Source organism: Mustelus asterias, chromosome 2 (assembly GCF_964213995.1).
Source record: "Mustelus asterias chromosome 2, sMusAst1.hap1.1, whole genome shotgun sequence".
Classification (NCBI taxonomy): Eukaryota; Metazoa; Chordata; class Chondrichthyes; order Carcharhiniformes; family Triakidae; genus Mustelus; species Mustelus asterias.
In genome coordinates, this window is record NC_135802.1 from 88,485,061 (window position 1) to 88,512,125 (window position 27,065).

At 42.2% G+C, this 27,065-nt stretch overlaps 1 protein-coding gene across 2 annotated transcripts in view; it reads right to left on the reverse strand.

Moving 5' to 3' along the window:
• The window catches only part of agmo (alkylglycerol monooxygenase), a 331,096-nt gene that overhangs the window by 73,288 nt on the left and 230,743 nt on the right, over positions 1-27,065 (reverse strand). The window contains exons 9-12 of one of the 2 annotated variants that reach the window (XM_078238391.1): positions 20,542-20,676; positions 10,533-10,649; positions 7,786-7,868; positions 5,774-5,867 (exon numbers count right to left, since the gene is read on the reverse strand). In XM_078238391.1, coding sequence (XP_078094517.1) covers positions 5,774-5,867; positions 7,786-7,868; positions 10,533-10,649; positions 20,542-20,676 — 429 coding nt within the window. The remainder of the gene's footprint in view (positions 1-5,773; positions 5,868-7,785; positions 7,869-10,532; positions 10,650-20,541; positions 20,677-27,065) is intronic. The other variant, XM_078238398.1, reaches the window with a different exon arrangement.

The window sequence follows — 27,065 nt, forward strand, 5'->3', positions numbered from 1 at the left end:
ACAAATTACAGAAGTGACACTGAAGATAGGATTTGCTGTAAGGTTCGTTCTGTAGTTGCTTTAAGCAATTAGACGATAGGGCTTTATTAAAGCTATTCCTTTATTCACGTACTGTGTGAGTAATATCGTGACAAGACAGCTCAAAATTCAAAAGCAAAATACTGTGGATTCTGGAAAACCAAATTAAAAATAGAAACACTGGGACTACTGGTTGTGATGAAAGTCCTTCGACTCAAAACACTGGGCTGATTTTTGCCACAGAGCTAGGTGGGAAACAAGAACTGGGTCTGCTTTGGAGTTAGAAGTCCACCCCTTTGGTGTAATCGATTAAGATTTTCATGGGGGCCAACGGTTAACTGATAATGGAGATGGGTTTCTATTCAATTAGAGCTAGTGTGGACAGCAATGGAGATGGGTTGGATGAAGTGTGGGACTCATTTAGACTCCACACACCAGCCACTTCTGAAGCTGCAGAGGAGGAAACCAGCTGATTGTGTGAAAGCCTGCAACCAAGCAACCACCTGTAAATAACTATGTTGTTTGTTGGGCCTGTTCCATCACATGTTATCTAACATGTGATGGAACAGGCAGAGCACTAAACTGCATAATTTGCAACCCAATTCGACAAGACATATTTGAGAGAACACAGGGGAGCTAAGGCAGGGCTGCCCCTCACTTCATCAATGGCAACCCAGGTCTAATGTTGGAGACTGCGAGGAAGAAGTCCTTTACCCAGAGAATGGCAGGAGAAGGCTACTGCATCATTCATCTCTCTGTTCAGCATCATCTTCCTCCTTCTCTCTTACTTCCTACTCCTGTTCATTTTCTGATGAACTGCATCCTCCATGGCCTCACCATCCTCAAGGTCTACTTTCTGGTAGGCCACATATTGGAGAACACAGCGAACCACCATAATGACCCCAAACCTTGAAAAAGGGCCTTGGAGGGCACCACCTGACTGGTCCAGGCACCAAAATTGATCTTCAGATGCTCAACAGCCTGCTCAATGGTTGTTGTAATGAATAGCTGTTCAAGATATCACCACTGCACCTCTGTCTGTGGCCACCCCAAAGGATTCAGTGGCCATATATCCCCATAGGACCCATCCAGAGTGTTGCCTCTGCTCTGCTGTCCCCATGATGGTGCGGCTGGTGACTTGGTTTGATCCTGACGGTGAGTGCCCAATCTCCCAGTCATCTGTGCAGTCCCCTATGTCTCACTCTCATTCTTCTGGACCTGGTGTGATGCCCTGGGGAATCCATGACTCGCTCACCACTCTCTACCTGCCTCCTGCACACACACCCCCAGCCCCCCACATCCCACCCACCCTGACTGCCTCCTTCAACTGATTTGCAACAGAAACAACCCACACCCCCCTTTTAAAAATTCCATCATTTTAACTTTAACTAACACATAATGAGCCTTTAAACTGCTTTCATTGGCCTCAATACAGAGGAGAACAGAATCCCTAATCTCTACTGGTTAACAATATCAGTGCTAAGAACAGCATCCTGTAACAGACACGCCAGCGGCCGCTGATGTTTTCTGGGGACACCTCACTATTGCCTCCACTCCCAGCTTTGAGGTTGTGGGGAGGGGTGATGGTGAAAGCTGGAAATTTAGCCCATTAACTTTGTTTCTCCCCACAGATGCTGTGTGACCTGTTGAACGTTTGCAGTATTTTCTGCCATTCAACTCTGCCAAAGCCATTCCCAAGCCTGGCTTAAAAAGGGAGGGGTTGAGCATGGGTCTCGCACCCTCACCCTGTAAAAGCCATCACCATTACAGAAACAAGTAGCCGCCCTACCTAAAGGATGGCATGGTGGCACAGTGGTTAGCATTGCCTCACAACACCAGGTCTGGCTGCGTGTGACTGTGTGGAGTTGCATGTTCTCCCCATGTCTCTGTAGGTTTCCTCTGGGTGCTCCAGTTCTCTGCACAGTCCAAAGATGTGCAGGTTAGGTGGATTGGCCATGCTAAATTGCCCCTTAATGTCCAAAAATGTGTAGATTAGGGGGATTAGCAGTGGTAAATATATGGGGTTACGGGAATAGGGTGGAGCGTTGTGTTAGAGAGACAACTGGTGCTGGCAGGTCAGGTACACGGTGGCACAGTGGTTAGCACTGCAGCCTCACAGCACCAGGGACCCTGGTTCGATTCGTGGCTTGGGTCACTATCTGTATGGAGTTTGCACATTCTCCCTGTGTCTTTATGGGTTTCCTCCGGGTGCTCCGGTTTCCTCCCACAGTCCAAAAGATGTGTTGATTAGGTGCATTGGCCATGCTAAATTCTCCCTCAGTGTACCTGAACAGATGCCGGAGTGTGACAATTAGGGGATTTTCACACTAACTTCATTGCGGTGTGAATGTAAAGCTTACTTGTGACTAATAAATAAACTTTACTTTTTTACTTCGTCTCCTGGATATACACCAGAGCTCAACAGAGTGGACACCACCAGCGGAAGGAGATCACTGAGCCTGCCAAACAAGACGTGGTGAAGTAGTTTTAAGGAGGGTATTCAGAGGTGGGATACCACCTGTACTTTAGGGAAAGAGATTGCGACGGACCGGGACTGGTGTCTGGGTCTTGCTGCTTAGTGTCCCGTACAGGACAGGAGGAATGATGTCGAAAGTAAGTCTGCTTTTCTTCAAAGTTCCAGCCATTTTCACGGTTGTGGAAGTTGAAAGAGAGTCAGCAGTCAAGGTCACCAACAGTCACTACTGTTTAAGTCATCACACATAACACGTACATTTCCAAAGCAGTGGGAATTTATTTTTAAAAAGGTTCTGCCGTTTTAATACTTTTCAGCAACTTTAATTCTGCTCTTCAATGTAAATTTAGTGATCCAAGAGAATATTCAAAAAATGTAAATGCGCAGAGCAGCCTGGCAATGGTGAGGTATGAATAGTTTGGTTATGTAATAAGACCATAACTTAATCTTGAGGAATTCATTACCGCTAATCACAAAGCATAAATGCTTAAATCATTTATGAATATGCATTAAAATCCTTGAGTCAAATTAATGCCTTGTTAATAACACATCGCTATATATATATTTTTAAATAATGTAGGCTGGAAATCCATTATGGTCAATATTTAGGTGCTGGAGTCAGGGCTCATGTGCTCTGCAGCTGAGGTTGGCAGAACGCAAGTTTGATGCTGCCTCCTGATGGGCTGATCTGAGGGAGGCTTGTGCTGCTGCTGCCTAAGTGCTCAACAGGGGCTGATCTCATGTGGTACAGGCAGTCCATTCCTCATCAAAGCAATCTGCCCTCTTCAAGGGAAGCTGCACTCAATGGAAGGGAGCTGCTGCCTGGAAGTAGGAACTGCACAAATAAGATAATCAGATAAAGGAGCAGAATTAGGCCACTCGGCCCATCGAGTCTGCTCCGCCATTCAATTATAGCCGGTATTTTTTTCATCCCCATTCTCCTGCCTTTTCCCCATAACCCCCGATTCCCTTATTAATCAAGAACCTATCTATCTCTGTCTTAAAGACACTCAATGACCTGGCCTCCACAGTCTTCTGCGGCAGAGTTCCACAGATTCACCACTCTCTGGCTGAAGAAATTCCTCCTCATCTCTGTTCTAAAGGATTGTCCCTTTAGCTTGAGGTTGTGCCCTCTGGTTCTAGTTTTTCCTACTAGTGGAAACATCCTCTTCATGTCCCCTCTATCCAGGCCTCGCAGTATCCTGTAAGTTTCAGTAAGTTCCCCCCTCATCCTTCTAAACTCCAACGAGTACAGACCCAGAGTCCACAACTGTTCCACATACGGCAAGCTCTTCATTCCAGGGATCATTCTTGTGAACCTCCTCTGGACCCTTTCAAAGGCCAGCACATACTTCCTTAGATATGGGGCCCAAAACTGCTCACAATACTCCAAATGGGGTCTGACTAGAGCCTTATACCGCCTCAGAAGTACATCCCTGCTCTTGTACTCTAGCCCTCTCGACATGAATGCTACCATTGCATTTGCCTTCCTAACTGCCGACTGAACCTGCACGTTAACCTAAAGAGAATCTTGAACAATGACTCCCAAGTCCCTTTGTGTCTAAGCATTTTCCCCATTTAGAAAATAGTCTATGCCTCCATTCCTCCTTCTAAAGTGCATAACCTCACACTTTTCCACATTGTATTCCATCCGCCACTTCTTTGCCCACTCTCCTAACCTGTCCAATTCCTTCTGCAGCGCCCCGCTTCCTCAATACTACCTGTCCCTCTACATATCTTTGTATCATCTGCAAACTTAGCAACAGTGCCTTCAGTTCCTTCTTCCAAATCGTTAATGTATATTGTGAAAAGTTGTGGTCCCAGCACTGACCCGAGGCACACCACTAGTCACCGGCTGCCATCTTGAAAAAGACCCCTTTATTCCCACTCTCTGCCTTCTGCCAGTCAGCCAATCCTCTATCCATGCCAGGATCTTACCCTTAACACCATGGGCTCTTAACTTATTTAACAGTCTCCTATGTGGCACCTTGTCAAAGGCCTTCTGGAAATCTAAATAAATCGCGTCTACTGGTTCTCCTTTATCTAACTTCCTTGTTACCTCCTTAAAGAACTCTAACAGATTTGTCAGACATGACATGAAAAAAAAGTTGAAGCTGGGATGCATTGTACCCATTTTTCTGAGCATATAGTATGTGTATTGATAAAATTATCACTGGGGCAATCGGCTTCAATCAGCATGTGTATATGAGCCACTGCCAAATTTGTTAAGCCTGTTTTTTAAGGCATCCGAGGCAACAACCTAAAACAGGCATCAGATCACTCACCAATATTTCACAAGACACTGGTATTGTCTGGCCATTCCTGCCGGCAGGACCTTCTGGTTTCGCTGCCTGCGAACCTCCGCTGGGGGTTTCCCAGCAGTGGGGAGTGCTTTAAACAGGAAACCCTGTTGGCAGTAGTGGCAAGAAGATATTGCCACTAGCCAATGTCAGGCCGTCTCAACCACCGCGTGTTGGGGGTACGGAAATTTTTGCCCTTTGAGTTTTCTTTAAACTCAAGGCTGACTAAGATCTGAACATGCTGCCATCGATAGAGTCAGATCATTTGCTTAATTGATTCTGAGCTCTCCTCTCAGCTACCAAGGCTTCCATTTGAATCATTTTTTCTACATTTCCCTACCTTGTCCTTAATCATTGTGGTCTTTATCAACAGAAACATGTCATTTACAATAAAACTGATAATCTTTCTACTGTTTAAAAGTGTCTTGCCTCCCCATTAGTCTTACAGTGTCCTTGTGGGCTAAGTGCCCTAGAGAAGCACTCACCTCTGTTACTGCATTGCTGACATTATTAGATACATATGTTGACCCTTACAGCTGCAGCAACATTAGATTTTAGATTTTCCTCCTCCTCCCCAGAGGCAATCTGCAAATGTATGGTATTAATAACACCAGGAGTACATCATGAACATGGATTGAGGTTACACTGAGAAAACCTGGGCTTATATCTGGAGGAGATACCAATAACATGCAGAAGTGCAGCTCTGGTGCAATTTCAGTACTGAGCCCATTACCAAGAAAAAAATCCAACCCTTCACCTTTTGCAATTTCTGAGAGAAACCCCATTGCACTTTTTCCAATGCTGTCATATTCTTTCCACAACGAGGTGTCAAAAGTTATAATATTGTATTCAGCATATTTTTCAATAGTAATGCAACTTTAATGACAAACAGTGCTTTATGCATTTTACAAATTTTGCTACAAATACATTTCAACTTTTTTTTTCTATTACTGAGCTAAGTTATATGAAGAAAATCACTTACTTCGGTCACTAGTTTGAAAGGACCAGTCAAAGAACCCAGCTCAAGAGAAAGGAAAACACAGCAGCGGATGGTTTCCAAAACAGCTACGCTCGATCTGTTAATGTTGGACGAAATACAATTACTGATTAGAGAATGTCAACAAACCTAAACTGCCAGAATAAGCCGGAACGTTCAGTTTTACTCACAATGGAGGAAAATAAAGGTGTTGATCTAACATCACAAATAGGAAAAAGAGGCAAAACATATGTGTTAGGACTTTAACAAGGTCCATCAGGTGGACCTGTTAGAGTATGAGCTCCCTGATTGAGGCAGTTAATGCTGTCCAGTCCGGGAGCCCTGCAGAGGTATATAACGTGGAGTGTCTGGGTTATTGGCACTCAGGCTGTGTACTCCGTACTGGGAAGTATCTGTCGGAGTATTACTAACAATTGTAAATCAATCTGGATTTGGTGAAGTGACACCGGTCTCATGGGAGTTATTTCAATGTGAGGACGGAAGTAATGGGACCAATTTCTAGTGACAGATCCAAGTCATTTCCAAGTGGTTAAAGCCTAACACAAATCACAACTGAAAGGCCAAGTGGAAATTGCTCTTCACTGCTCTGGTCTGAGGTGATTTTTGTTATTCACAGCACAAGATGAAAACTCAGACAATCCATGAAGGACTTCAGTTACAGTGTCTGTCCATTTGAAAGGGATGGAAAATTAAAGAAGCACATCACAATAAAACACTATGGCCAGAATTTTACCAGCCTGCCCGCCACAGGAATTGGAGCGAGCGAAGGGCAGAGCATGAGAAGGTCTATTGACCTTGGGTGGGATTTTACAGTTTTGGGACAAGTAAAGCCGTAAAATCCCACCCTACAACTTCAGAAAATTCATGGGGTGTCTCAAATGGGATCTCAACCCATTAGTTATCTTTCAACATTTTGAAAGATAGCTAATGGATTGAGATCCCATTTGAGACATAATGTGAAGGGAATTGAGAACTGACAGAGAGAAAGAGAACCCAAGTGCAGGGATAGGTCTGCAGAAAAGACAGGACAGTGCAGCAATACACTTTATCGTTGCTGAAATCAAAGAGGTGATTGCAAGGAGAACACCCAATGCCATTCCATCGAGTCAGCAGTTTATCAGGAGATCCAGCTGAGTTTCATGTTACAAGTGACCGGGTACTGTCCCTACAACTGCCAGCCCGAGGCTGCATCATAGCCGCAGATGTCCTCACAACCCTTGCAGGCAATGACACATTTTGGCACTTGCCTTTCTTGTTGAAAAAGACCCTGACAGGATAGGTCAATGGTGTCATGTCTTATAGAAATGGCATGGTAGCATCCTGGCAGCGAGAGCACATTATGCAATACGCTCAGTCATCCTGGCATGTTTGCTTTCATGCAGAATTGCATTAAATATGGCACGCTGGAAGTGAGTGCTTCTAAACCAGGTTTGACAATGGTTAGTCAGGAATTCATGTATGTTTTTAGGACGAGGAGCCTTCATTCACAGTGGGGAAATGTGTGCTGATTTCAGATCTGTCTATAGATGAATTATGTAGGTATTAGTTACAGGGCATGGAGCAATTCTTGGATATCCTGTCTTTCTGACAACCCTTCATGATTCATTCTCTTCTTCAGGTATAAGCCTTGGTTCAATGTTACCACTCTTGCCTTTGAGTCAGAAGGTCATGGGTGTGAGGCACACTCCAGATATTTGAACAGATATCAATGAAGATTCCACCTACTTCACACCTATATTAAGGCTGTAACCTCAATCCCAGTTTCAACAAAGAATTTGTGCAGGGTTGAAAATAGATAATAATCAACAAGAACAGATTTCCACCCAATTTTCTGCAAAGTTTTCTGCAACCCCCTCTGCACCTGATGAAACTCAACTCCAACATATTGGAAATGAGGAATGAAGTGATTAACAGAAAGAAAATGATGAATTAAGGAAATAAAGAGAAAGGGAAAAAAGGAGAATCATTTGTTTTGGTAGAGTTTTAAAAATTCTTGCCTGTTCTCCATCATCAATCCAACAGAAGTCAGCGTCAGCATTACATAGCCAATTCCAAACAGGATTGTGATTTCTGATAGAGCCTGTTTAACCAAGCAAAAATGTTACTTTGAACGACTAAGGTTGAGTTTATTGGATTAAAGGATTAAAACAGATTTTGAAACAAAGTTGATCCAAAAGTCTACGGCAATATGGCATCCTGACTTGGAAATATATCGCTGTTCCTTCACTATCACTGGATCAAAATCCTGGAACTCCCTCTGAACAGGAGGTACCTACACCACACTGACTGTAGTGGTTCAAGAAGGCAACTCACCACCATAATTAGGGATGGGTATTAAATGCTGGCCTAGCCAGCTGCACCCACATCTCTTGAATGAATAATAAAAGACGCAGGGTATGTTTCCTGGCTACAACAGCATGGCGTCCTTTTAGAACATTTAAGCTAAATAATAACCTGTTATTTCATTTGACAATCCTTTCCATTGTATATGCAAAAGAATGCTACATTGATTTTACATTGTTTCCTGGAGAAAAGTAGAAATATTTCAATCCATTTTCATTATGCTTCAAGATACTGAATGTTGTATAATGAACTGGGAAGAAGCTAAACTAAATATCTTGATGTGGCAGAGTAGGAACAGGAGCCTGCACATCAAGGGGATAGAAACGGAAAGGACTTATATTAAGTCTGCATTTTATCATAGCCTCAGAAAATTGTACAACCAATCAATTACTCTGATTTTATCGAGACAAATATAACACCAAATCGTGCAGAGTAATGTCCCACAAAAACAAATAAGAAAAAAATGATGAATCTGATTATTGCTGAAGGGTGATATGACGTTGAAGCTTTTCACCTTGCACTTATCAGGTACATGCAAGGATGTCAAATTGGAAAAGGCACATCAATTTATACTACAGGACAAAAAGGTGCTGATTGGTTGGCAAGTTAACTCTGATTGGCTGAGGGGTTGGCATAAAGAATGTGACTGGGAACTATTGGCTCCCCAAGCTCCAGGTAATTACAAAAAGGTGCAAGCTTGAACGTATTCCTCGTTTCGCTGCTGCAATGCCAGGTACATAAGCACACATGCCAACGATTGGCTGATCAAATCAAACAGCTTATTCCTTCAGTTGTTTGCAATAGACAGAGTACAGATTGTATTCAACCAGCTCATACTTGCAAATCCCAAAATAAAACGTCCATTGTTAGATGTAATTCCATGACTGGGCAGCACTTGCTGAACAATCTTAAATGTGTTAATAGCGGCACTAGCAATCAACGTAAAGTCATCAGTTGAGCTTGTAACATGGCTCATTTACGCTTACTGGAAGTGACTTGCTTTCATAGGTAGGGACCTCTTCTCTGGGGGAATGTCTTGGGTGAGGAAGAGTAATGGTTTTACTGAGGTCTAAAGTACTAAAGGTAGAGGTGAGGGTATAGTTTAGCAGATAATTGGCTGCAGAAATATGTTGTCAAAGGGAAAAAGACACACAGAAAATTAAGTTGTAAACAAATGAGGAAAGAATTTCTTTCGGGGAGAGTACAAAGGGAAGCAGAACTGGGTGGTGTGAGATAAAGGGAAATGATCAGAAATTACCTTATCCATGACTGGTACAATGGAGGTAGTGCGGCGACATGTGGTGTCAATAGCCATGAATGTGTGGAGTTTAGATGAAGGACAAGATTAAGGCAGATAAGGAGGGCAGTGATTTTGTGGAAAGATAGCATTATACATTGCGTCAGCCAGACCTGCCTTTAAATAATTGATGGTGCCAATTTTCTTGGACCCACTCTCCTATTTCAGGAATGCAACATGCCAAAAGAGACCTTTTGCCTATCTAAGCCGAGCTACTGGTCCACAAACACGGGGTTTGAGTTTTAAACAAAGCCTAGTTACACCTCCAACTCAGTCTGAGAAATCGAGTCGGTAAGAAAAGTGGACCTCAGCGCTCTGGCTGATGTTTGAAAAAAATAAACTCATATTTGTGTCTGTCTTCTGCTTGTTGTCAGGATTCTCACTCTGAGAAGGATCTGAACAACAATGTCTTGAGTGCCCCTACATACCGACTTTGGGTAACTCATGGACGTTCTAACATGATGCAAAGTTGGGAGGGCTCAGAAATTTCTATTGCTCTATCATTGTTCAGCCAGCACCTATGGGATGCACAGTAGCAAGCACTGCTGCCTCACAGCGCAAGGGACCCAGGTTCGAATCCCGGCTTGGGTCAATGTCTGTGTGGAGTTTGCACATTCTCCCAGTGTCTGCATGGGTTTCCTCCGGGTGCTCCAGTTTCCACCCACAGTCTGAAAGACATGCAGGTTAGGTGCATTGGTCATGCTAAATTCTCCCTCAGTATATCCGAATAGGTGCTAGAGCGTAGCGACTAGTGGATTTTCACAGTAACTTCATTGAGATGTTAATGTAAGCCTACTTATGACACTAATAAATAAACTTTAAACTTTTAAAACACATTTGAAAAGAATTCTGAGACTACATAAAAGAGCTGGTCACCGAGGATTACAGGTCTTCATCAAGGTTCTCCTGATTTTTGCATTCAGAGGATGGGCATTTCCAGAATTTTGAAAGTTAGCTCTGTAGCCATTTTCAGGACTATTTCCAAACACTGGTCATGATAACTATTATTTTGCTTCAAATTGACCCTCATCATGAACTGATATAGAGTTTTGTGTTCCTTAAAGTGAACAAAACACAGTATTACATTGAAGCACAAATACTTACTGATTTATTGGCAAATATGTGTATGTAAACACCCAGAATGAAGACAAAATGCAGCACTGCATAGAATTGAAGCCAAACAGGGATTTGGGGATTATGTGGAATCTCTTTTCCAGTAATCTGAAAAAAATTAAACAATTTGAATTAATAAACTTCTATATATGCTGTAATTATAGATGCCACTCCCTAGCCAATTCACTTCATTCCATGGGACATTCAGAAACGGTTGTTTACGTTGAATACAGCCTAAGGGTGGGATTTTCGGGCAATGGATCTTTGGCTGGCCCACACCATTCCCTGCGGTGGGTTCCACTACTGGGGGAAAGAAAATCCCGGCCTAAGTCACATCAGCTGTGGTGCTGAGTTCCAGAATTAGGTAGCCTTGATGGAAGGTTTTTCTCTCTCCACAGATACTGCCTAACCTGCTGACTATTTCCGTTTTAAAAAATTTCAGTTTTCCAGCGTCCGTGGTATTTTGCTTTTGAACCATAATCAGCCGAACTGTTTCTGTACAGATATGGATCTACCATCAATGCAATAGATTTCCCAAATTGGCTCCATCCACAAAAAGAAAATCAAATCAACCTGAACCAATTACTGTTCCATCAGCCCCTTCCCAATCATCAGCAATGATTAAATGATCAACCAAAAGGCAGTCATTCACCAAAATCACTTTCACCCACACGAGTTCCTCAACACAGTTCTCAGATCAAATGCCTGCTTCATCATTCTTTCCATCATAACGTCAGCAGTGAATACTTTTCACTGAAACTTTCAGAATTCAGCTCCAGAAATGAAGCAACTTATCACAGCTATAGACAACAACCAGGCTTGGGCTGATAGGTGGCAGATTACATTAAGCAAGTTCAAAAAATTATTTTCTAGTTACCTCCAATTGGAAAAGCCCAACCACCTTCTTCAATCTCATGGACACATTCATCACTGAGTCTTCCAGCATCAACATCCTGGAGGAACCTCTAATCAGAGGTTTACCTGGACCCTCTTATATCTACATCATAGCTACAAAACCAGGGGAGAGGATATGTGCACTCTGATATTTAGCTCATCTCTTGGCTCCTCAAAGCCTTTCCATCATTTACAAAGCTCAAATTTGAGTATGATGGAATGCTCACCACTTTCCAGGGCAAGTTCAGATGCAGAAGAAGCTCAACACCCTCCAAGAAGAATAGTCTGCTTAACCAGGTCCCTCTCACTAGATTCAATGTGCAGCATCTCAACAAGGTCATTTCAATAGCACCTCCTCCCATTGTAACCCTCCCCATCAAGAAGAATAAGGCTAAAAAGCTGTCAGAACATCACCACCTCCAATTCACACACAATTTTGACTTGTACTAATACTGTTGATATTTAGAACCATAGAACCATAGAAAATTACAGCTCAGAAACAGGCCTTTTGGCCCTTCTTGTCTGTGCCGAACCATTTTTTGCCCAGTCCCACTGACCTGCACTTGGACCATATCCCTCCACACCCCTCTCATCCATGAACCCGTCCAAGTTTTTCTTAAATGTTATAATGATTTCATTATAGTAATTTCATTAGCGTATATCATTATTGGAACACCTGGACCCCATGAACTGTGTTGGGTTAAGAAAGTCACATCACTTCCTCAAGACAATGAGGGATGCATAATAAAACAGCCTTTCCAGCTTTGCCTGCATTTTAAGATTTTAAGATCCAGCAATAATCAACACTTCCACTCATTTCAATTAAGTGTTTTCTTTACTACTTGAGCCTTGTGTTTCAATATGCTTCTGGTTGGCCAAGCCATAAAGTAACACACACTCCAGAAGTCACCATGGACTACATGAACAGCACTCCTTATTTTGCTCTTCCATCTTTGCATAGTCAAATATGTAGGAATGAGGGAGGAAAAAACATTAAAATAAATTTTACATAAAGGAAGCTTCGGGATATTTTGTACCTACTCTGTACAGTTCTGCCCTGGGTCTTCTTATGCAGGCTGTTCTGCAAAAACACATTAAACCAACAGCCACTGTCTGTACTTTCCAGTAATCATTCACTCCAGTGTTTTCTCCACTTCCTTATGGAAGTCCTGCCTTATGAAATTTGGCAGTTTTCAGTACATTTAAACAATACTGATTGAGGGCAGGGTTTCACCAGACTTGTTATACCAATTTCCTCTGATTGTACTTTTTGTACCTTTATATTGGTTCCTCTGTGGTCAGTTGTGAATGTTTTCATTAAAACGCACGTAACCCTTGCCCTATTAAATATATGGGAGCTGGCATGTGACCATAGCAGGATTAATTACTTGTACAAGCATTTTCAACCATTATAAAATAACCCCAAATTTCTGTTCAGTGCACACTAACTAACAGATTTCTGACTCTCAACAAAAGCATATCTTATGACCAGGTGAGGGGATGGGGGGGTGGGTAGACTGGTTTTCCTCTTTTCTCACTCTTTGTTTGGTTATAGCAGATGTTTTGAATTTTAAAAGAATGCTGAATTGTCAATACAGTAAGTAATTGATTGCGTTCAGTCTTGTAAGTGATAAGCCAGATAGGTATTATTGAGTTTAGCACATAAGGGCTTAGTTTTATTGTGCTAAAACCCACACGGGTAAAATTATTTAAAATGTACAAATGTATCCTACTTCCCAATAACGTGCGCAAACACACACTCAAACCCCAAGCATGAAGAAAAGAGTGCACATTTACAGAGTATCAGGTGTTAATGGAGAATGCTTCAGTTGATGGAGACCGATAGTTAGCTGCTAAACATGGTTTGAAATTTAAACGAGATAGTTTAACCCTGATTGGTCAAGGTATTGCCCTGAGGAATGAGTCAGCTGTCACATATTTTGTTTAGCTGAACCCGACGCTGTGTGCATATGGTACAACTAGAGCATTCTCCATGGCAATGCCTCTACCAATCAGAGTCCACCTGTCAACCAATCTGCACTCTCTTCTCATCCCAGTATAAATTGTTATTTTCCCCTTACACTGGTATTCTTGCAAAGTGTCCTGATGAGTGCAAGAGAAAAAACTTCAACATGTCTTTTTTCTCAGCAATACTCAAATTCTGTGCTACCAAACAACTATTTAAATCACACATTAATACTCTATATAGCAAATCTTTGTAACTGTAATCATCAAACTAAGAGCAGGCACAATTTTTGTGCAAACGTCCTGGAACATAGTATAGAATATGCACTGAATTATTAACAAATGAAGGCTGTAAAAACAAAAACAAAAAAGTGCAGGAAAAACTCAACAGGTAAGGTAACATGAATGAAACAGAGTTAACGACCAGGATTTTACGACCTCGCTCGGCCAACAGAGAATTCCGTTCTGCGAGACTCGCCCGCCCTGATTCTGGGGCGGCGTGTTGGTAAAATTCCTGCCAACGTTTCAGGTTGGATGACCTTTCATCAGAACTAAAGAAATGGATAAAGGCCCTTAAATGGCGCTTAATTTTTTTTTACTTAAGGGTGCCGATTGTCATGTTTTATAATTACATAAGGGCTAAATCACTCATAAGGCACAAAAACAGAAAAATGCTGAAAAATCTCAGCATGTCTGACCGCATCGGTGGAGAGAGAATGGAGCCAATGGTTCGAGTCTGGGTGATCCTTGACGACGGGTCATCCAGACTTGAAACATTGGCTCCATTCTCTCTCTGCAGATGCTGGCAGGCCTGCTGAGATTTTTCAGCATTTTTCTGTTTTCATTTTAGATTCCAGCATCTGTAGTACTTTGCCTTAATCATGCATAAGGGATTGGCTGAACATATAAGGGTTCATTTAGAAACTAGACACATGGGGACATTTATACAGAGGTATAAAGCTTGAAGCCATCAGAGCTGCAGAGCTGTGCGTGGATACTGTGCTAAAAGCAAAAGTGAAACTAAAACTGCATTGCATTATACTCTTCGCTTCTAGGGATTCCATGCTCCTATCCTTTAAAACATACCACAACATTCTTCTTTCTTTTTAAAGCTATTTTCTCTCTTCCAGAAAGATATAACTATTTACAAGACGTGTTTATATCCCATTACATGAGTATATCAACGGAAAATCTATGAGTTCCTAAAGCATAAAGGTAATCTGCTAGTGTGCCCAGACCTTCTAATGCTAACCTTATCTGGAAGCTTCTTTAATTGCTCACATTGATCCGTGGAGTTATCATTCCTTGATGTTGTTCCTAGTTGTATTTGGGATCTAGTCTTTAATGCAATAGCATTGCACAGTGGTTGAGGAGTTGGAATGGATCTGATTTATCCACAGTTACTCCTCGCCATTGCGCCTTTGTGTGTAACTACTTCATAGGACCTTGGTTCCAAAAACATCTTTGTCACTTTAACTGGATGCCATGTACCTCCTGTGGGATCCTAAATGGAAACAAGGCTCAACTGTAAATCTGTCAGTTCTGTACCCACACTTTTATTGTGCACATTGGTCATATTCTCTTACAGTTCTAAAAGTTGCTCTCTCTAGTTTCTGAGAGAGTAGTGGGGAGGAAGGAATAGGTAGATTGGTATACACTGGTCTGGTGAACATGAGCTCTGCCAGTGATGGAATAGCTGCACTTAAATGTGTCTCTCTCAGATGTAACATTTTAATTTATATATATATCTTGCTTGGTCTGTCTACATTTAAGAAATTGAGATTTCACCATGCAAATCATTCATTTAGCTTGGACATTATATCTAGAACAATGAGGAGAATAAATAGCATGATTGATATTCCACTTCTCTCACATATCCTGAAATGGCTTTGTGGACCATTAACTGTTATGACCTTCTAGGTGCAACAAATAAACTGAAAATAGCACTTAATAATGTGCTTGATGTTATGTAAATGTTGAATAATGGGGTAGTTGGTAAAGTAGCCAATGATAATGATGAAGTCAGTGCCATGCACATGAGAGGTTGGAAGCAATTTTGGACCAGGGATGTGTAAAACTTCATGCAAAATCAATGGTTCTTCATCCTAACTTGACATGCCTTGCACTTTACAACGAGTTCAAAGTCCTTGTTCATACCTGGCCAATAGACTGTCTCTCTGGTGAGTCTTCTTATCCAAAATATGTCCGTGTGCGTGTGACAACGTCAATGTTTTCTACAAGATTGACGGTGTGAATCACGTGTTCCTTGCTCATTGTGTGCACATCATCGTCATGTGTTTGGTGTGTCAATCATCTCATGTATTCTTTTCTGACAGGAGGGGCATTCTAATATCCTGAAGGTACCTGTTTTGTAATGTCTAGTCAGTCAGAGTACGGCTCTTGCAGCTGCATCAGTCATTGCTTTTGTGCCGCTGCCAATGGCCCTTTCTGCCACACATCTTGCAGGTTTTCTGAAAAGCTGTGCAGTTGGTGCATGCACCTTCCACATGACTTGCTCAGTTTGGGTGTTTTTGTACATGTGTCAACAATTGGGGTTATATTTAGAACCTGTAAGCTTTGTTGACCTGTGAGGATCACTTTGTCCATCCTTGAATAGTTCTTCAATGTGGGCTTGTCTGGAATATTTCCATGAGAGTGGATGCTACCAACTCAACAATTATGTTTGCAAGTTCTGCGTTAGAAAATCCCAGTATGTGATTTTTTTCTGTATCTGTTAAAGAAGTAGTCTATGGATTCTACAGGCTGCTTTTGAAATAATATGAACTCTAGCCAATGAATACAGAAGTTTAATCTGATTTTGAACCAGTCTTCCAACGTATTCCATATCTTTTGGCGAGATATTTTAGCTTTTCTGCTGTTAATCCTGACATAGTCAGACTTTGTAGACCTTCATTACCAATGGTTAGGTGAATGTTTATGGCTTGCTTGTCTGGTTCAGACAAACCCAAATCATCAAACCATAGCTGTGTGCGCTGTTTAAACATTTCGAATTTGGATGGTAGGTCAGCTGCATCCTAATTCAGACTGGGAAAGTTTGTGGAAACTTTCCCTTTCATCTTCCTTCTCCTATAGTTCCTGGGGTGAGAATCACCGTAGCTGCTTTCATGTGCTTTTCTGAAGTTCCACCTGTTATAATCATAGCCACTTTCCTGACTTTTTTTTTCACTTGACGGGCGGCACAGTGGTTAGCACTGCTGCCTCACAGCACCAGGGACCCAGGTTCAATTCCGGCTTTGGGTCACTGTCTGTATGGAGTTTGCACGTTCTCCCCGTATCTGCATGGGTTTCCTCCGGGTGCTCTGGTTTCCTCCCACAGTCCAAAGATGTGCAGGTTAGGTTGACTGGCCATGCTAAATTGACCCTAGTGTCAGGGGGATTTGCAGGATAAATGTGTGGGGTTACAGGAATAAGGCCTAGGTTGGATTGTGGTCAGTACAGACTTGCTGGGCCAAATGGCCTCCTTCTGTATTGTAGGGATTCTATGATTTTAAAACTCTCCCTCACTCACTATTAATCTTGCCCACGTCCTGGTTGTGCATCTTTCCCAACTGAGCTAACCCAATGCTGGTCCTCCCAACATGCTGTCCCACTCTCTCACCACGAGAGATCTGGTGGTTTGCCAGCTCTTTATCTGAGCACAATCTGGCACTGTGTCTGCAAACTTTCTCTGTCTAGTCACCATGCTGCAATTTCAACAATCTTCAACATTGTGACTCCATTGCGGTCTGACCAGAACATCTAAGGGTCATCTCATGGCCTGTAGCATAATCTAAAGCTGCACTCTAAGTCGCACCTTTACTTAATTTTGCTTGCCAGGCTGAGCACAATATTGTTTAGAAGGTACCACTGCTGCATACCATGATATAAAGGCTACAATCACTCACAAGGGATTGGGTAAACACTCTGTGGGCCCATTTATTGTGACGAAGCACATGGGAACATTTATACAGAGGTATAAAATTCGAATACATCAGAACTGCAGAGCGATGGGTTTGTACTCTGCTGAAAGCAAAAGTGAAACTAAAATTGGATCGCACGATAGACTTCCTTTCGAGTGATATCATGCTTCTATCGTTAAAGGCATATTACAAGAGGTCCTTAAGAAGACATTAAATGCCACTTATGGGTGTCAATTTGCAGCAGGGTGGGAAGCCATGGTCCACAAGCCATCCACCCGAAACTGAATGGAGGCTGAGGCAGGAAGATGGCAATGCCACCACCCTGTCACTCGATTAAATCCTCCCTCTCTGTCCCCCCCACCACCAAACTCTCCTCGGAGAATGACATTCAATTCCCGCCCACAGCAAACAATTTACATCATTTAAGATTTTCCAAATGTAATGAGATGAATGATCTAAACAGCTGAATCTATTTTCAGTCGCACAGGCTGAAGGATGGGTAGGACATGGAAGAATTCCCTGCTCTTTTAAGATCTTTTACACCTCATCAAACAAGTAGCTGGGCATCAATTTAATGCTGAACTGAAAGACAGAATCTCTGATAATGCATAAATTCTGTACAGAACTTAAGTTAGCACAACTAACATGTTCAACAAATTACGCAATAATAACAAATTTATTACGTTTACCCTTAATATTCACACATCATTGCCAGACCTGTGTATATGATAAGTTTTTTAAAGTTGTCATTTGAAAATACATAAGTCGTGAGGGACTATGATATTCATAAGTCATGGTACCTGTTAGTGTGGCTCTGTATGTTTCTGTCATTCATATGACTGAGAGAAGACTCCCAAAGCAACTGCTCTCCAGGGAATTTGATTGCAACAAGAGACTGCCAGGAGGACAGTGGAAATGATTTAGCTATGTCCTCAATGCATCCCTGAAGAGGTTAAATATATTCATCTGCTCATGGGAGAGCCTGCTTTATGACCAACCAAAATGGACAAGACTCATTCGGAGGGCACCAAATTGATCAAAACACCTTATCAAGAATGTGCAGAGGTGAAGTTGAGATCTCGGAGGGAGCACACAAACTTCCAGACAATTTGTCTACCTAAGCCTTCAAGCACCACCTGCTTCATACGAGTCTGCAGTTTGCACACTGGACTCAACAGCCATCTCAAAACTCATCAAACCAGAGTGGAAGCAAGTCATTCTCAATTCAAGGGCCTGCCTGAGAGAGGAAGACTTCTGCAGGTGATGTATTATTACTCTGAATGTATCATTATTTGAAGTGCAAGGTTTTGTAGTTTTATAAACTCTGCTGGTTGTGATTAATAAGCGCCTGTCTTCTTATGGGAGATTTTTGCTTTGAAATTTGAGTTAAATCATAAGGAAATATTTACAATTATGCATGGTTGCTGCTAACATACAGGGTCTCACATTTCTAAGTAATAAAGTGATAATACACTTCCGATTATAATATAAAAGATCTAAACATTTTCAACGGAAGTAGGAATTACTGGGTAGAAATTGAATGTCATTATCCATTATCCCCTGATTGTATTTTGCCAAAGTATGAACTGTCAATGAAGCCCAAATTGGAACAAAAATAATTAATATTTTCAATATTAATTTCAAACCATCCATTTTTAAGTCACCAAAATTTGTTTCAGCATTACATGGTTTATTCCGTTTGTGTAGACCGCTCCGTAATTCTTCCTCAGAAATTGGGATGAATCGAAGATAAATGGGGAATAATTAAAAGGTGTACTGTCAAAATGTATACTTACACAGATTAAAAATAAAAACAGTTCTTTTGTCATTTTTCTTCCTGAAGATGTGCTTTCTGTAGCCTCTACCTACACATAGGTCACTGCAGATTCAACCATAAGTAAAAACCTCCACATCTGCAGCAACCCCACCCCTAATGTTTGTTAAATAAACAGGAACATGTCGCAACATATTCAACATTTTAATACTGTAGATTTTTACATTCTGGACTATTTTTTGTTTAGAGTCATAGAGGTTTACAGCATGGAAACAGGCCCTTTGGCCCAACTTGTCCATGCCACTCCTTTTTTAAAACCCCTAAGCTAATCCCAATTGCTCGCATTTGGCCCATATCCCTCTATACCCATCGTACCTATGTAACTATCTAAATGCTTTTTAAAAGACAAAATTGTACCCGCCTCTACTACTACCTCTGGTATCTTGTTCCAGACACTCACCACCCTCTGTGTGAAAAAATTGCCCCTCTGGACACTTTTGTATCTCTTCCCTCTCACCTTAAACCTATGCCCTCTAGTTTCAGAATCCCCTACCTTTGGGAAAAGATATTGACTATCTAGCTGATCTATGCCCCTCATTATTTTATAGACCTCTACAGCCTCCTACGCTCCAGAGAAAAAAGTCCCAGTCTATCCAGCCTCTCCTTATAACTCAATCCATCAAGTCCCGGTAGCATCCTAGGAAATCTTTTCTGCACTCTTTCTAGTTTAATAATATCCTTTCTATAATAGAGTGACCACAATTGTACACAGTATTCCAAGTGTGGCCTTACCAATGTCTTGTACAACTTCAACAAGTCATTCCAACTCCCGTATTCACTGTTCTGACCGATGAAACCAAGCATGCCGAATACCGCCTTCACCACTCTGTCCACCTGTGACTCCACTTTCAAGGAGCTATGAACATGTATCCTAGATCTCTTTGTTCTGTAACTCTCCCCAATGCCCTACCATTAACTGAGTAAGTCCTGCCCTGGTTCAACCTACTAAAATGCATCACCTCGCATTTGTCTAAATTAAACTCCATCTGCCATTCATCAGCCCACTGGCCCAATTGATCAAGATCCCATTGCAATTGGAGATAACTTTCTTCACTGTCCACTATGCGACCAATCTTAGTGTCATCTGCAAACTTACTAACCATGTCTCCTCTATTTTCATCCAAATTATTAATATAAATGACAAATAACAGTGGACCCAGCACTGATCCTTGAGGCACACCGCTGGTCACAAGCCTCCAGCTCTCTACAACCATCCTCTGGCTTCCGTCAAGAAGCCAATTTTGTATCCATTTAGATACCTCACCCTGGATCTGAAATATTTGAGTTGTGCTAATAAAGGATAACTTTAATGAACAATCTGAAATAGAAATTCCAGCTCCCCCACCCCACTCCTCCATTTAAGTAAATATTATTTTTCATTACATACTGTGGGAATATCTTCAAGGCAGCCAAGTCTGGGTTTGCCTGGCTCCCACCCTGGTCCCTTGAAGATGACGGAAATTTTGTTGCTTATGCCAGGGGTAGCCCAAAATGTCTTCCAAATGTAAAGCAAGTGATGACACTGGAGAAAAAGAAATGAACAAAAATGAATCAAAATAAAATAATGTCAGCTTCTATTCACCTCACTTTTCAAAATGCATTATTCCCAGTCCAGTCTTGAGAAGCCTCATTGGTCAGTATGAGAAGAATTCTAACCCCTAGATGGGTGTGCTGGGGAAGGGCGAGAGGTAGGATGACTTAAATTCACAAACCTGACCCCATTCTACCCACGTCCGAATTTAACAGAAGCAGTTTGGGGGTGGGGTGGCCAAACTACTCTCAGCAGGTGGGTTGATAATTAAAATCTCAAGAAGAAAGAAGGCAGCATTCCTACTTTCTGACTTAATTTTATTTTTAATGGTTGGAAGCAAAAGGAAGAAGAAAGGAGGCAGCATTCTTTCTTCTTGACTCAATTCTATTTTTAACGGTCTGGGGCAAAAGAAACTTAAATGTATTTATTGCACTGCTTGTGGGTCAAGAGGAGCAAGAATATTCCACCCAGGCCTAACAAGCTCACTTTCATGCAATGAAATTACTGCCTCACATAAGTCTGCAGACTGCACATTGGGCTTAAAATGGTCGACACTCAACCCCCACAATATCAGATTCCCCCTCAGCCATGCTATGTCCAAATTATCAATCCTCCTCCGCAACACTTGCTCCCTGGCTTTTTCCAGCCCAATGGGCAGCCAACCTATCAATCAGGCTGGCTGGCGTGCAGGGAATCTGTTGAAAGTATTTAGAAGAGGTCCAGCCGTTAAATTTGGCAGGACGTGTGAAAACCCAAACTTATGGGTTTCCTTTCTGAAAATCATCTCCCACCCCTGCCTCTCAATTTTCAGCCTGGATTAAATATTGGGGCCCAAAGGTTGGTTAATATGTCAGAAAAATCATACTGAAGTCATTGTTCAGACCGACTTGTTTATGATCAATCGGGTTTTTTTTTTATAACTTGCCTGTTTTTTTTCACCAAACAAGTAGAATATGCAACATTCCACCATTAATCTGGAAAAAAAAACCTCATATGCACATTGAATGAGACTCTCCACTTCCCATATGACACTGATATACACAAAGCACTAATGTATTGTACAAGTCATTTTTTATTTTTTAATAGCTATAAAACAAGGGCTTACAAAGTATTTTTATATTAGAAGCAGGGTCATCCATACAGGCCAAATCCTGGATGTGAACATTGCAGTTGCAAGCCATATGTTTGAGAAACTGAGGGAAATAACATAAACATCGCGAAAAGCAGCAAGGTGCCCTTCATGGGATGTCAAGTGCTACAAATATATTGGCCCAGATTTCCCTGGGGACTTGCACCATTGCAGTGGCCCTTGAATGATGCAAAAGAAAGTGCAAATTATGAAGTCAGTGATTAATGACATTAACAGCACGTTTCCCTGGAATTTTGCAACCCTCCATTGTTAACCTCACTGAAAACAGTTAGAAAGTAATTACTGTCACTCCACCTCCGCATTCAAATAAATGGTGATCAAAATTTCACGCATTTAAGCCGATTTTCACATTGCTGCCACATAGACTTAAAAGAAATAACGCATTGGTGGTCTGGCAGTGTGGTCTGTCAGGCATATGACTTATGGCTTTGAAATTGGTAAGAAAATAAGAGAGCCAAAATGAAATTATATTCAGTGGGAAATATTTGTTCCTATAATTTTGTGAAGATGATTAGCCTGTGAACATTTCATCTGTCTCAAATCATAAAGGAAAAAGACCATTTTTAAATCATTTATTTAGTCCTTTATTTAGATAAGCAAATCATTTGTCTTGATCTCCTGAGTGTATTGGTGTACTTCAGCAGTATGGCAGTGATTAATACAAAACTTGATTGTCAGTTAAAGTTTATGGGAGAAGTTGCACTTCCGTTCACTAAAAGGCTCCTGTGGTTCCAGATGGTGAATGTGCTGTCACCTTAACTCACTGATTCACTTCTATATCGCTCATGTCATATTCTAATTAAAAAGCAAAATTTGGAGTAAGTGCGCAATTGCAAAGCTGTCATAATGGGTAGTGGAATTTACATTATTTGTAATCAATTTTGTCACTTTAGGAAAATCTGGGCCAATCTTTCCATTTCTGCGAGCTACTTATGTCATTCTTTCTCCTTTTCTCTGTTCCCTTCTCTGTGATTTTTCTCTCTCACTTTACACTTCCCTGGCTGTGGAATTTAGGATGGTTTGCTTTGCTTGCCATCACTAATGAGTGCAAAGTATCGACAGAAATGCAAAGAAAACCAGCACAATCCATAGAGGTTTGGAGTCGTGCTTCTGAGACCGTAACACCATGTTCTCACAAATTAGACTCTTCATGAATGCGGTAGTGCTAGTACACGTACTTAGAATGTCAGGTCTATACTTTCTATACTATTTGAAAATCGTATGTTATTCACTAAAATGGAAACTTGACAGTTCTTGTAGGAATTTTAGATTCTGTTGTCTGGAAACTTGGCTGAGTAGCATTGCAAACGTGGGTGGACACATGCTGCAATTTTATCTGTTTTCCTCATCTGTATCTGACTGGGAATGTGTGCTTGTCAGTAGCTACTTTCACTGCAGCATATACATCTGTTGTCGAAGGGGTGAAGGCTGCACAACTCAATAACTCAGGAGTGTATAAACAGATGTCAATATTTTTCCAATGCCCTTCTATCTTGATATGTTAGAGTAGAGACAAGTATGGATTCCAATGTAAATTGATCAAACTGTGGACGGCAATTAATGTGAATTTAAGGGGAAAAAAATACAAGAAGAAGATGGGTTTGAGCCAGTCTCTCCAAGTTGATTGGTAAATAGACAACTCTGAAACACGGGGAATATTCCCAGGCAAACATTCCTCATCCGCCATTTGAACAATTAGTAGTCTTGCAGCTACTTAGTGCTCCATGGAGTGCGGTGTCAATGGAGAAGTGGGGTGAAGGGAGAACCCATGGGAAGATAGATCTGAAGGTGTGCCTGACTTGGAAAGCAGGCCTCTGATGGAGATGCCACCCCCATTTACTCCTTTCCTATCCAGCCCCAAGCAGGATGACCTGCTGGGCTACCCCACTGGCCCTGAATTCCTCAAGGTAGCCTCAAAATTGAGGCTGGGCAGGAAGGGGCTCTTGAGGCGTCAATAATTAGACACTTAAGAGCCTCAGTTATGGTTGAGAGTCGATGGGCTGCCCTAGGCCATGCCCGCCCCCCTGTAAAATGGTGAACAGGTCAGGGTGGGCAGGGAGGACACAGGAAGATCACCTGGGGAATCTGAGAAGCAACCCTCTCTGCCGACAAACCCACTGATGGGAAACTGTAAAATTCTGCCCATGAGCCAATAATCAATCATCATCAATTGACTACCTCTAACTTTAAACTCAAAAGAAAATAAAAAGTAAAGTCGCTCCAGTCCCAGATGAACATAGGCTGCTCTCCCTTTGAGGGACAGAGCTGACTGGCGGTGATTTAACCTGAAAGGTCAGCACACTTCATGCGAGGGGCCAGGTTGAGAAGGTGGGGCCTTAATGAATAACCTCAGCTGGTACAGGAATTGCTGGTGTCGCTCTGCATCACAAGCCAACCGTCCAGCCAACTGAGCAATACACCCCTTACAATGAATGAGGTTTCAACCTGATCTGGAACATGGCATAGACGACTGATGGATGAAATACTGAATTGCAAAACTATATTGCAGGAAAGATATCAGAGAGATGATTTTCAAATTGTCAATGGGGTTTAGAATGGGGGCAAGCATGATTTAAAAATCGTGATCCCAGACAGCATCTCTGGATCCTGCGTCTCCAGAACTCGCTCCAATTTTCAAAATGAGAGTGGGGAAGGAAATAGAGAACCTGCTCACCTCCAATAATTGGTCTACTGAGATCCTGGAGGAGCTTGTTAATGGTTGCAGAGGTTGGGACCGTAATTTTTGAAAGTGCATTCGACAAACCTGAACAATACGGTGCATGGTGGTGCTGGGCTGCCGGGTTCAAAGCGGGTCAGAAGGAAAGATTTTTTTAATGAATTGAAAATTATCAGGTCCTGGGGGAATCTCGTGCTGAATCATATCCATTAACTCTCATTTGGCAATACAAACAATTTCCTCAGCTTTTATGCTGCTCCCTGTCCTCTTCAGTGAGACAGCCACAGGCCCCATCATTATTGCTGTCCACCTTGTTCACTCGTGCTCTGCAGGCAGGTCCTGCTTCCTGGACTCACTTGGTGCTACCAATTGAGGTATTTACATTTCAAAATGCTTGTTGATGCATGGGATCAGGACCTGGAATTTATCAGGCTGTCAGGTTCCTGACCCCACTTTGAAAAATCCAGCCCAGAGTGTTTACAGATATTGACAGCTGCAAGATTGATCTATTCCACTTTCCCTAATGCATGGTTAAGGACTTGGATGTCCTTGTGCACCAGTCACTGTAGGTAAAGGCGGCAAATGGTATGTTGGCCTTCACTGCGAGAGGTTGAGTACAGGAGCTGGGATGTGTTGTTGCAATTATACAGGGCCTTGGTGAGGCCACACCCAGAGTACTGAGTGCAGCTTGGTCTCCTTTTCTGAGGAAGGATGTTCTTGCTCTCGAGGGACTGCAGCGAATGTTTATCAGGCTGATTCCAGGGATGATGGGACTGATGCATGAGGAGAGATTGACTAGGTTAGGATTGTTTTCACTGAAGTTCAGACAAATGAGGGGGGATCTCAAAGAGACTTATAAAATTCTAACAGGACTGGACAGTATAGATGCAGGGAGGATGTTCCCGATGGTGGGGAAGTCCAGAACCTGGGGTCACAGTCTGAGGATTTAGAGTAGACCATTGAAGATGGAGATGAAGAGAAATTTCTTTACCCAAAGAGTGGTAAGCCTGTGGAATTCATTATCACAGGAAGTAATTGTTGCCAAAATATTGAATGTATTCAAGAGGCGGCTAGATATCGCACTGGGGGTGAATGGGATCAAATGGAGAGAAAGCAGGATTAGGCTATTGAGTTGGATGATCAGCCATGATTGTGATGAATGGTGGAGCAGGCTCGAAGGACCATATGACCTCCTCCTGCTCCGATCTTCTATGTTTCCATTTGACTTAAATTGGATTGCCACCATCCCTGTAGGGGAGCATTTACTATTGTCTGTGTGCTCACTTTTGGAAAAGTATCTAAAATCAGTCATATCTTTTGGGGCTCTTTTGCTTGTTTAACTGACAGGAGATTCAAATATTTAGAAGTGAGTGAAACTTAAAACTTATACATCTTGAAAATAATTTACTTTGGTTTCCTTTCAGTTGATGAAATACCTAGATGGGATGGTGCAGGGCCTACAGAAATTCATTCTTGTGTATTCTTTAGTGTGTACCTCACCAACAATAATGAGGAAAGTCACCTTTGCAAAGCCATCACAAAGGCCTGAGATAAAGCATCAAATGTTAACTGATCCTTTCATGATGCAAGAATGGGCGGGATTTTATCTTAAACTCTAAGACATCAGGGAGCCTGGCAGCTGATCAGAAATCCATTTTTAATTGACTTTGTAATTAAAAGCCCGCTTGTAACTGATGCAGACTTTGCTGTGGCTCGTTAACTCAGCCAAGGTGTTAACATCTCTCTTCCAGGACTTGTACCCAGAGAGGGTCAGCGGGATGATGTTCTCAGTCTGTCAAAGAAAGGCATCCGAACTTAGAGGCCCCAGCAGGGGTCAGAATGAATGGCTGAAATTGTGCTTTGATTCCTGAGGCTACAGCAATCATAGAATGGATTGCCCACCCAGGAAGCCTGCTCCCCCTATTCAAGTGAGGTGATATTTGCCAAGGACAAGAGGAAGAGTCCAGCCTCTCAAATCAAGCAGAGGGGAATGTAAATGAGCGTGATCCCTCCAACCTACAGGCAGTGGTCAAGAAAATCCAAGACTTCAGAAGGGTTGTAAAGCTGAGTGTCATACACTTCCAGATGCCAATCCGTGCACTCTCACTTTTCCAGCATTCTCCTGCACAGTATTCCTCAGGACAACACACCTTGTATATCCACCGATTCCTCTCTCTTCGGGCATCCCCTCACATCCCCACCTGAGCAGCCAACACTCACCCTCAACATATTGACTTCTTGCATCCATGCTTCACAGTCACTCTCCACAATTATCATCTTTCCCTCCGCTCCACTTAATTCATTTCGTAAAGTCACATTTCTGTGCTTTCTCTCCTTGCAGACGAGTACACAACCTGGATGGTGGTGGGAGGGAGCCTCTGACGATAGCCTCCTTGGTGACCACTGGCAATGCATGGCCACTGCTGGCATGTTCCAGGAGGCTGCAAGTGCTTGTAATGACTGGCTGGGAAAGCCTGAGCCAGTGCTCAGGTGTGTCAAAAGAGCGGACTCTCTGCCTAATGACCTGGTGCTAAGGAGTTGGATCACTCTGTC